General features: G+C 39.9%; 1 protein-coding gene across 3 annotated transcripts in view; it reads right to left on the bottom strand.

Moving 5' to 3' along the window:
- The window catches only part of mboat2a (membrane bound O-acyltransferase domain containing 2a), a 55,933-nt gene that overhangs the window by 5,807 nt on the left and 37,380 nt on the right, over positions 1 to 12,746 (bottom strand). For all 3 annotated transcript variants that reach the window (XM_089004259.1, XM_089004260.1, XM_089004262.1), the window contains 8 exons: positions 11,082 to 11,177; positions 9,539 to 9,594; positions 7,271 to 7,325; positions 4,229 to 4,415; positions 3,599 to 3,791; positions 1,539 to 1,642; positions 1,394 to 1,458; positions 1,118 to 1,250 (listed from right to left, as the gene is read on the bottom strand). In XM_089004259.1, the coding sequence (XP_088860385.1) occupies positions 1,118 to 1,250; positions 1,394 to 1,458; positions 1,539 to 1,642; positions 3,599 to 3,791; positions 4,229 to 4,415; positions 7,271 to 7,325; positions 9,539 to 9,594; positions 11,082 to 11,177 (889 nt within the window). The remainder of the gene's footprint in view (positions 1 to 1,117; positions 1,251 to 1,393; positions 1,459 to 1,538; positions 1,643 to 3,598; positions 3,792 to 4,228; positions 4,416 to 7,270; positions 7,326 to 9,538; positions 9,595 to 11,081; positions 11,178 to 12,746) is intronic.

Consider the following 12,746-nt stretch of genomic DNA (forward strand, 5'->3'; position numbering starts at 1 on the left):
GCAGGGGACTGTTTGAGTGAGGATATTATCACAGAGAAAGCACAGCAACTTCACTCAGATGTTATCAAGAGGCAACTACATCAACAAACATCACAAAGGTAAATAAAATGACTTTATTATACAGTACTGTTTATTTCTTTAATTACAATACAATAGTACATTTATTATCCATAAAATAATGTATATTTTGTGTAATTTTAAGGCTTATTTAGTGGAAAATTATGTTGTATTGGGACCTGGGAACGGATTATTCTCTTTTTTAATGGATTCTTATGGGAAATAAATGTTTGGCAGATGAACTTTTCCCTTACACTGAGGTACGTATCACTTTATTATAACGTGTCTAGTCATGGCAAGATATTTATCTGCATTTGTTAAATGCAGGCACATTATACAGAAAATATATATTTTATTCAATGCCTAATTCTCCTCAGATGGATGTTCAAATATTAACACATTTCTCTGTTTACTCTGGAGTAAACAAGAAGTACGCTGTTGACATGTAGAGTGTGCTGTGTGTTATGAGTAATCATGCGCACATACTGTTGCAGATATTATAATAAAAGGGGTTGCAGCCACCTAGAGGAACCACTTGATATTGTTGGTGGGCCTCTAATTGAGGTCCTGCGTTCGGTTATTCTTCAAGTGAAAGGCAATTAATTGGGGTAAGGTGTACTATCAATTTTTGAATTTAGAAATTAGGTCAGAAAATCATTTTTATCATTTCCTAAATTGTCTTCAAATTGTCTTCTATATACTGTACTGTGAAATCTGAGCTTTGTTTAGCTGCTTACTATCATCATCAAAATCCTACAAAAGAGAATCTTGAAATATTTCACTGTATCTCGTGTATATTTAGAATAACGTGTCACTTTTTGAAGTGAACAACTGAAATAAATGTCTTCTACAATATCTCAATTTATTGAGATCTAACTGCACATGCATACCAAGATTATCTGTCACGTTTTACTGCCGGTGGAAGAAATAAAACAGAAGTCTTTATGTCATTTTTGGATCAAAACTTAGTGGGTTGTTTCGATGTATCGACTGTCCTACCCGGTCAGTTTAGGGTAGATTTATCCAATTTATTCAAGTGAGAAAAACTGGGTGTACTTACTGCACGTGCCGCCATTGTCATGCCGATGCCAGTGAGGAATGTCAAGTAGTAGCCCGGGTACACGCCATGCCACATTGCTGACAACAGGAAGGTGGCGGCAGTGGGGTTGATAGGACAGCGCTCATAACATACCCTGAGGAAATGATTGGTGAGGAGCATTTGTGAAAGAATTTCAGAAATTAAAAAAAAAAAAAAAAAACGATATTCATCCAAATTAATTAGTCTGTGATTTTAAAACAGAACAAAATGAAACACTTGGCACGATATCAACAATACCTTTTGAGCCAAAGCGATGTCTGAATATTCCAGTTATCTAGGAAAAGCTTGAAACTGGTGGCAAACTGAAAGCCCAAAAACAGAGGGTTGAGATGACAGTTTCAAATGGTCATGAAGGGAAACAATGACTGCAAAAGATTTTAACCTCAATGTCCAGTATTCTGAGGTTGGAAATCAGATCCCATCGCGGGGAGCCATCTTTGTTGTAGCCATTGAAGCCGAATCCTGCCGCATTGTTGATGGCATCAGCTGCAGATGAAACACACAAATGAATACTACTACTTCACTGAACGGGAATGAATCGCCAGAGAAGAAGATGCATTTTACAATTATGGCACCAGGGGGAGGTCTAATAACATTTTGATGGCTGGGTTTGCACTACAAGTCCAAGTGTCGAGTTGATTATAATTTCGGATTTTTTTGTAAATCTTATTTTGTGTCGTGTCTTTATACATGACACATGAAACAACCTTCATGCACATATACCCGAACTACACTTAAAACTACTCCACATGCCTCAACCCGCGGAAGTGATAACATAATGCATTCAGCCAATCACTGGATTTTGATGATACATTAAAGGACAACCGATGTCACTTTTTTGTTTCCTGACATCAGAAAAACAGTTTATAGCATCTAAAATGCCCAAACACGCAGTATGATATTTTTATTCAAATGCAAAACACCAATAAAAATGACTTAAAGTGTCCAAAATCTGCAAAAAATTGAGCTGCGAATTGGGCATTTTCAGAAAGTCCAGCCCCCAGTTTGTGACGTCACGCCAAGACGTCTTGCATTGCTGGAGAATCAAAACAATGGCTTCAGATTCGGAGAATATGCTTTCTTGTTACACATCCAGTTATGAATATGATTCAAATAGTTCTGAAGAGAAAAGCATACATGTTTGCAATTGATTAAATAATTGATTCCGTGCCATTTTGAGGCAACATTGGGGATAAATGTCTCACCCAAAAAGAGGCAGAAGAAAATGGCGGCCTCTTTTAGACATGACAGTGTATTGCGTTTCCACAGGCTGATACATTCCTTATATGGAGCTTGGACGCCCTCTTCTGGCGCAACATGACGTTTTCAGACCAAACAAGCATTGACGTGATGGAAGGACTGCTACAATGTGTCCTTTTTTCAGTCAGGGGCGTTCCTTCAGTGATGTCACGTACGGACTCGTCACCAACTCAAAAACAAGACTTCCGGAATATTCAGCACGGGTCTTAAAACGTAAAATATAGCTATATGCCGTGGTATCTTTGTAAAATACGCTCAGTAGAAGTCATTTGAAGCCATTTTACAAATTATGGACACAACTTGTCCGGAGACGTCGGTTGTCCTTTAAGTTTACATCGACTGTTATCGCAACCGTACATATTTTTATCAACTTTTAGAAGAAGCCTGACATTCATTGACATGTTATTTATTTTTACACTGACATTTTTAAAAATTATAATAGAGTACAGGAGTGCTCAACACGTCGATCGCAATCCACCAGTCGATCTAAAAGTTACTATTGGTAGATCGCATGACAAAGTGATGTGACATTGTCGTGAACTGACGCTATACGAATAAAGTTGTGTTGTTTTGAATAATAGTACATGTCAGCCTATCAAGCATCCCTTCACTTTACTGATACACCAGACAACCAATCAGAATGCCCCTGAGTGTTGCAAAGTGAACAAGCGAGTCGCTATTTTTCGCTCGTTTTTTTCTTCTTAGAAGTAATATACGGTATAAAAATGAGTAGGGGAGCTGGACCAAGTAAGAAGAAAAAAGTATCAATTTCATACAGAATGGGAGTAGGGCTTCTTTTCCACAATGACACTTTCAAAGTGCGTTTTTCTCATCTGCCAGTTATCGGACTGGACTCGGGTAATGGCGAAAAATGTACATAATTATGTTGGGGTGTGCAACATATGCGGTTATCCATCAACATAAGTTGCAAGAATCCTCAATATATTTCTCAATAAATATAAGGGGTATATCATTTTGACCTGATCATTTCAAAAGTAGGTCCCATGGAGAAAAAGTGTGAGCACCCCTGATCTCGTATAAAGCCTGTACTATGTTATGGAAATTTTTCACTTTCACTGTGCTGTCTATATTTTGGTGTACACCACATACAGAACCAAATCCTCACGATGCACAATCAATCATCAATCATTCAGATTTAAAATGGTGTCGAATCAAGCTCACCAAGTGTCCAGACAAAGTAATACTTTGGTCTGAGCGCCAGCATAGCCAGGTACAGGTAGACCACTTGAATGTAGAAAGGTGTGTTGTTAATGAAATCTTCATCAACTGAGCGCTCCACTGGGATCAGCTTGCACAGTGACAAGTAGATGGCCAGAGAGATGGCACAAGTGCACAGCTTGGAGATGACATCATCCTAAGCGGCGAGGAGATAAAATAGAAAATCATAAAGATGAAAAATTTGACATCGTCTCCAATCACACCACAAAAAAGCTCTTGAGTTATTGCTCACAGCTTTTAAAAAGTCAATAGAGGGTGGAATAAGTCGCTAAAAATAGCTCCAAAGTCTCGCAGGGGCAGCACTGCGTCCCCTGTCATCATGGTATGGAAAACTTTGAGCCGCATTGCATTGCACTTTTCCACCGAAAGGGTACCCAAAGCACGCATTCATGGCCTTTTTAGGTGGGACCAGGAGCAACCCGAGGTTTGGTATTTTACTAAAAGATACTTTGACACAAGTGCTGAGGGTTGAACGTGCAACTTTTGGGTTGTGAGATGACCAATCTACAATTTGATCTACGCCGCTCCTGTGCTGTGCGGAGATTAACACCCACAACAAGTTGCGACTACAACCTTGGGCGAAGGTTCACTCTGCTTGTGCTTGCCATTCTCCTTGCCATTAGCGTTTTCCTGGTGACGCGGTTGGTAACACGTGCCCTCCATGAAAGCCATATAGTCGTTGTAGGCGCATGTGGGTCCGGCCAGGATGCCCATGAAGTTGCAGTTGTAGCTGAGGTACTCTAGCAGGCTGGGCATTCTCCTTCAGGGCAAGGCAGAAAGAAAGAAAGAAAGGATATATTAATGATTGTGCACGGCAAGGCATTAAGACATATACAAAGAACGATGACAGGAACCTTTGGAGCGGATGTGCACAAACGTCTCAGACACACAAAAGGATACATTTAGAAAGATATTTAATGTTTATTATGTTTGTTAAAGTGATTAGTAATAAGTGCCTTGCATGCTGGGTCCGAGAGGACAGCAATTTCATCTGTGCTGTATGTCATACATATTAGCATATTTGACAATAAAGCTGACTTTGACTTTGACTTTTGACTTGACTTAATCAGGGATTGGGCCAGTGTCTTGTCCAGGGAAATCAAGACAGTGAAAATCTTTGGACAACGATAAGATTTATTTCTGCTACAATTAATGGAGAAACACAATTTAATGATCCTCAAGCAGTAGGGTGCAGCCCCACTTCACTTTTTTTTCTCCGTATAAGGGATTAAAGTCTGTCGCACAACCTTGCACAGCAACAAACTTGCATAGCAACACTGACAGATAGCTGGATGGGTGACATTAGTTAACAGTTTATATAAGAGATAGAAAATAGATAGAACAGATGTTATCATATTTAAAGGTTTCAAGGTTAGTTAGCCACCGAACACAAAACCCACAATGAGAGCACAGAGAAACTTGGGGTCAGTCTGAGGTGAACAGACACAGCCTGTTAACCTGTCACCTTCATGTAGGAGATCTGGCCTTGGACTGATTTAGTACTTGGTCAACTCCTTCACGGGACATAAATTAGGACTGGGTAAACTCCTTCATATCAAGAGGTCATTAGCCAGGTTACAAATTTATCGGTTCAAGGAAAGACAACCAATTAAAATGTCTATGTTCCGTTTATAGTTGTTGGTGGTTGGGACGTCCAGGAGCGTGGTATTCAAAACAAGAAGACTATGTTTTAGTAATGTATCACTTAAATTTGCATATCCTCTCAATAAAAAGCTTGGCAGAGGGCTGCAGAGGTTGCACATCTTTTACTGCTGGCAGTAAAAGATAATCTTCCTGTGTTCGAGCCTTTGTTCACAGTGTCCGACTGAATATCTCTGACAATAAGTTAACACTGTTAAATGTCAAATGTCCACTAGATCAGACCCCGGAGTTGCCCTTGAGTCAAAACATTCGTCTTACCAAGACCATTTGGGTAAATATATGCTAGTTCCAACTACAGTGAATTTCCATCTAAATCACATGGAAATGCTTTGCCTCAATAGAGGAAAATCTGCAATCGTGAGATTATATAAAAATATTTTTGGGTGTTTCTACCTCTCCCAAAGGATTTGGACGTATTTAAACTTTATATAACACACTTTTTAAATATTCCTTAGCCTGCGTTCGAACGAGAACTCACTCACTAACATTGACAATCAATATGTCAAACAATTTCATTGAAAACGATGATAAAAATAGCTTTATGGTAATATTTTTTTGTCAAGGAAATGACAAAACTTAATGACAAAACAATTGTGACTTTAACACATTGGGATATGGAAACAGAGCATTCAACAATACTCATATATATATTGTCTGTGCTCTGTGAGAACGACGACTATTATTAAATTCAAGTTATTTTTTCTCTTAAGCCTCATTTTTGCAATAGACCTGCTCGAATCCTGAATTTTGCAGCAAAATGGGGCACTACAGTGACCATCTTAAATTCAGTCACAGAGTGAAGGCACAAACCATGAACTGCAATATAGTACGGGAACACGGTGAATTCTGCAAAAGGGATGTTGGATGGGTTTTATGTTCGAGCTGATTCACAATCACCCCAACTGCGTCCATTCGGTTTTTTTTTGTAAAATAAAGCCAAATCTGGGAGGAAAAAGGACAGCCACACCTTCCCACCTCTACCTTTTTCAATATAGTGTGCCTGGGATTTACAATCAACCTCTCCCTTCATCCTTACGTGTCAAGATGTCCCACTCCCACTCTGTTTTGCCTCTAATCTCTGCTCTGTTGAAGATGCTGTCCTGTATTAATTCCCTGACCTACTTCTTACATTCTTGCTGAACCTCCTTCGACCGTGCTCACTCCTGCATCATTTTTATGGGGGGGCTGCAGTTGTAACGCATGCCTAATAGAGATGTGGGCCTTCCGACACCATTTTGGGATCACTCCTGAACTTGGACATACTCAAGCTTTGAAATGATGTTTTCTGAACTCAAGTATCTTTTCTTACAAGTACCATATTTTGTGGGGTATAAGGTGCACCGGAATATAAGGCACACTCCAAATGAATGGTGCATTTTGAAACTTTTTTCCATGTATAAGGCGCACCGGACTATAAGGCGCACCGGACTATAAGGTGCACCTTCAATGAATGCAAAGTTTTTCGAATATATCAATATGTAAAATATTTCCCAATATAGGGCACACCACATTATAAGACCTGTTGTGGCTTAATATTAGTTGACATATAAGGAACACCTGTGTATAAGCCGCAGGGTAATCTTTTGAGGAAAATGAAGGCATTTGGGCCCGCTTTATACACCAGAAAATATGGTACACTAAGGATGAAGTGGCAATCAAATCAGCTGGCAGCAGGCTATAACATCAGAACATGTTGCAAAATCCGTGGCTAATCTGTGCTTCTTTTTAATCATTATTATTGAGCACATAGGGTCACTAAAGCAACACTGGGTCAAGCAATCACTTCCCACTGAAATGGACTTCACCTCCATCAAACATTACACTAAATATGTGATGCATGATAAATTATATGCAAAAATAATAGTTTGAGAATGTATTCAATTTGTTTCGTCCTTACTCGGCAAAAATGTGTCCTGTCATTTGGAGCAGTAAAAACATACCTGAGTCACATACCTGATAGCAAAGTATTTCTGACTTGGAGTCAGCTGTCCCTCTCGCTTGGTTAAACCTACAAGCAGACGAAAGCCACAAGAATGGAACACAATGAAAAGCAGTTTTTGTAAGGACTCCTTTTCGCATTTGGACCAAGTGGGACTGTCATGCCCGCAAGATACAAAAGTCAGCAGAATGGTTCAGATTTTCCGGTATTGTCTTTTTATTGAGTTTATATATATATATATATATATATATATATATATATATATATATATATATATATATATATATATATATATATATATATATATATATATATATAAAAGTATGCATAATATGTGCACAAATGTGTCCAGGAGGGTGTTTGTCATTGTCACTTGAATTTCAGGACCCACAGAATAGTTAAGTTTCAGGACTACATAAACATTCAATACAGCGTTAAAAACCTTAGACTCTCTTCATTCATCTGAAAAAAAGAGTTCATTCCCAAATTATATAGGTCGGGAGTTAAATGAGCTTGAAATGAAGGTGGCTGTCCAAAATACAATAAAATACATACAAATGGGATTATATAGTGCTTTAACAACAGCTGAAGGTGGAACAAATCGCTAATGTGGAAAAAAAGGAAAATGCTGCCCTTTATCGGCAACGAAGCATGAAAAAAACAAAACCCGAGCAAATTCGGGAATGGCGCTCTACGTTATATTTTTAATTCCCAAATAAATTTGTGAATGGCAGTCAATGAGTTAAAAACTAAACTGAATGAGCTGTGTTTTAGGAATATGGAATGTGGAAACCTAAAGAGTTTGATGGTTCTCTTTATTTGTAAGTAGGTTCATTGTCAGATCTCCCAGGCAGGTGACGCGCAGAGCTTGATCGTGGCGTGGAGTCGAGCAAGTCGAGCCGTGATGTCCGTCCGATGCCCGGCGTTAGCCGGGCGTGAGTCCGAGATGATTCTGCCCCGTGGTTCGCCCAAATCTCTCTGTCCCGCGACAGCTCCTTTTATACAATTTTCAAGCGTGTGCTATGCGTCAGGGTGAGACGCACATCAAGGAGATCAAGGAATTGAAAGACATGAAAGGGTTGAAAGGCGCACTTCAAAATCATACACGCGTGTGACGCAACAAACCCACAAAAGGCCATGCAAACTCCACACAGGACTGCTGGCGCTGAGATTCAAACTCTGAACTTGGTGCTTTTGGCTTTCTGCTGCCGTCACATATTCTGCCGAGTAACTAGTTGCTATAATCAGATCACATGATCAGGGAAAAAAAAAGTTGGAAATTATTTATATCTACACCGATTTGATGAATGAAATCTTGAATGAAATCAGGGGTCTTCCTGGTGTCTGTGTGTTTCAAAAGGTTCCCCAGCTTCTACAATATGTTATGTAATCTTTGTGAAAGACACTGGCCTTTCTCAGCTAAGGTTAAATCAACAATAGTGGTGTGTGTACTCTGGTCTCACACTAACACGAATGGTGGTTGTGCTTTCCCAACAGCACCTTGGTAACAAATATTTGAAGCGGAGAGTCTTGACAACTGGCTGAGTAAATATTTGTTTTAGGAGATTTAGGTTGCCAAAGAGAAGAGAAGAAAGGAAAAAAGACAATATGTCATCAGACGCATTTACATTTGCGTGTATAAAATGTACTTTCTGCATCAGTATTTACCCCTCCCACCCCAGCACCAATATTCATGAAAGAAACACTGTAGTATTTTATCATACTGTATACATGTACTGCAGAGTACATAAGGACAACCCAATGAAAAGGAGAAGATCTAGATTTGGGTCGTTCAAGGCTTCCGGTGTGGAATTAGCCCACACATAGAGATACACACACAGACACACAGGCAGACACCACAGACCAACACAACACAGACACAAAGACACACACACACACACACCGACACACACACACACGCACACAACTGGTAATTGTCCTGACACTACACATAGGAATTAAAATGAAGCGATGAAGTCATCGTTCTCGATGATAGGAGTGATACGTGTTAAAAAAAAAAAATCTGGCAATGTGTGGCGTGACCTTGCTTGGCCAGAATGTAATGGATGTTCTGGATTTAACTGCATGCGTCCTCTTGCAAAATGGAACTTGTGTTTTAAGTCAACCATTTTACCGTTTAACAAAGTGAGAGAGCACAGTGGGTCATTGCTTTGTTACATAACAGTATGTATACTCTTTGTGCTGGTTGACTGGGCCTTGGCTTGGAAAATTGACCGTGTGATCTGTTTTATAAACCGGTGATTTTCACGTGTTTTTCTTACCATCATGTATTTCGAATGCCAGGCTCGTAATCTTCTGTGTTATCACCATCATGGGCCTGATGGAAACAAGAACAGGCAAGTCGCTCAACCTGTTGTCTGGATCTCGTACATATACGGTTACATTTACTGTATTTTTCGCATTATAAGATATGAAAAGCAGGACTTAAAAGTCGTACAAAATTCAAATTGTTGTCCTGCACTGCATCTCCTGAGACATGATCATACCAAGAAACACTTTAGTGTTATTTGTGCCCACTCAACTCAGTCGGCATTTCACCATGGTCATTTTTTATTGTGCTTTTCTGACTTTACTGTAAGACTTTAATGTGATAGCTTCAACAAGGAGCATTGAGACAATTATTTGAAAATGGTCAAAACATTAACATTTGTGTAATTTTTGACTTGAGTGATTTCAAGTTTCATGTCTGTTGCCCAGTGACTGATCTTAGACATCAAAAGTGGAAGTCTAAACATCTGTCAAATCTAGCAAAATGTCATGGGACTATAAAGACATTTAGCCACAGTAACAATCAGATGCACTGGCACCAGAGTTAAGAAAGCACCGAGGGCAAAAAGCGTGTTGAATCAAATTCATATTTTAACTCATTCACTGCCATCCCCGAATTTATTAGGGAATTGAAAATATGACGTGGTGCGCCATTCCCAAATTTTGGTTTTTCTTGCGGGGGTGCCAATAAAGCACTGATTAGACCTCTGGCAATGTTTTTTCCCTTCCACGAGGGGGCAACATTTGCCTTTTGTACAGCAGCCCCCATTTGCACATCATGTTACTCCAGAACCAAATAAACAAATAAAGGAACGTTTTTTTTCTGATGAAAGAAGTCTAAGGTTTCTAATGGTAATGAATGTTTATGTAGTCCGAAAACTCAATATTCTATGGGTCCTGGAATTTGAGTGAAAATGACAAAAACCCTGGCACTGGAGTGGACACATTTTTGCACATCATCTGGCAGCGAATGAGTTAATCATTGTAAGGGTTAGCGTGTATTTACATCTATATGACAAACTATATGAGCACTGAGTATTTTTTCCTCCCCCACGAAAAATAGTGGTAAGTCAGCATTGGATTGGATGTACCTTTATTCGTCTCACAGTGGAGAAATTTATATTTCACAGCAGCAAAGTTGCATCTTGGAATTGAATGTGTTCAACCTTATAGGCTCCACTGTACTAATCTTAGACATTAAAATGCTTGTAGGCTCTTCACCTCAGGAATAAAACTCCATGTCTTCTGAGAAAAATATGTGCGACAAGAAGAGAAGGTGAAAGAATGACATTTGTACTCTCCAACACCCAGTACTGGTTTGGATCTGGTTGCTAAGCAACAACCCACCCCTCAACGAGTGCAGTCAGTGTGCTTGAATTGTCACAAAAGTGTGGAGGGAACAGATTGCAACTCCCTTATTGACGTGTGCTTGGCTGGCTAACGGTGGAATAACTCATCGCATTCTTTCCTCATTCATTTCCTCATCTCTGTCAAGTGACATCACAGAATTACATACTGACGACGTCTGGTGCTTACCCGGTAAAGTCCGCTGAGTACATGCCGTAATCAAACACGTAAACACGTGTGATCTGACACACAATCAAATAGCCGAGTGTCACGATGAAGCAGTACCTGTGCACAGAGAGAGAGGGAGAGAGCGGGAGAGAGAGAGAGAAATTAAATTAATTAATACTTTGTAGCAGTGCATTCCTTTCTGATGTGTGATGGGAGGCTAGCGCAGGAATGAAAAGACCCATGGATGAAAGCTCCAAGCCCCAATCCTGTACTTATTTATTAAAAGTGACAATAACACGATATTCCTTCTTTGCCATCATGCAATGAAAAACCGCAACATTGAACATGACAGTAGGTGTCTTTATCGCATGATTCTCAATTGATCATCATTCGACAGTAGGCAGGGGACAACCTGAACTGGTTCCCAGCCAATCGCACACACAGATGCATAACTGTTAATTTGTAGTGTTCGATCAGCATATCATGCACGGGTTTTTTTAAATATGGGAGAAAAGTGAAGGTCACAGAGAAAACCCATGAAGGTAAATGCCACACAGGAAGCCGGAGCTGGAATCGAACCCGGTGCCTCTGCACTGTGAGGCCAGGCTGCCTGTTCCAATATGTGTTTTGACAAATGTAGTGCTTGGGGGGAACCAATAACTTTGGGTCGACATGAGTTTTACACAAATTCCAATGATTTGGTGGAATGTGGCATCAGCTGCTATTCTATCTGCCTTAGAATGCAGTGCACCCGAAATATGAAAACAGTCATTTGGCCATCCGTTGAAGTTGTGCATCATAATCCAAGGCGCTTTATAGTGCAAAAAATACGGTATTATATCAATCCTTATTTGTCAATGGCAAAGAACAAAGAAGACAATGATGGCCACAAGTCATTACTATAGAAATGCACAAGAACTGGACAAATGGGCATCAGAGCGTCCAACAATGTGCTGCTGTTTGTAAACAAGTAAAAGCTTTCAAAAGAAAAAACCAACGCAGAAGAAGTGGGAAGGTCTGTGGGTGGACTGAGCACACGCCAAGTGCTAGCCACCTAGCACCCCCCGCCCTCCCTGCTGCAAACAATAAAAGGATTGTGTTGCTCTCAGAAAGAGCAAAACACATTGGCCAGAGCCAAAGCACCATGGGAATAAAGACACAACACGTCCTTTTGATTTGGGAAGATTCCACCGAGATGAGAGAAGAAACGGTGCCATCTCGACGGCTGAGTACTCATAAAACTCATTATCCCAATGAGGCAGCAAGGTGGAGAAGGCGGTGATCATTACGTTGTCCTGTTAGGTGCTTGGAGACTGAGACAACTAAAATATGTCATGATTCTGTGATCATAAGTGTTAGGGTCATTATGCGAATTGCCCTAACAATAAGAGCCTCACACTAACCCTTCAAAATGTGCATGGTGGTCAACATTCACGTGCAGAACACCGATTATTCTGGATTTTCATTAGAAAAATGTCTAAATATAACCATTTTAGACAGCAATTTCCCTCATTGGTTTCCTGATGACTTCAGATGACTTTGGGTGAGAGATGGATTCGCCTTTATTAGTCTCGCTGTGGAAAAATATATATTTCACAGCAGCAAAGTTATGGATGGAAGAGAAAAGGAAAGGAAGAAGTAGAAAAACAAAATACAGGAGCTGCTGCAAAGTCAGCCACTCTCGCG

This window comes from Hippocampus bargibanti, linkage group LG09, assembly GCF_051943395.1.
Source record: "Hippocampus bargibanti isolate YZ-2025 linkage group LG09, ASM5194339v1, whole genome shotgun sequence".
Taxonomy (NCBI): domain Eukaryota; kingdom Metazoa; phylum Chordata; class Actinopteri; order Syngnathiformes; family Syngnathidae; genus Hippocampus; species Hippocampus bargibanti.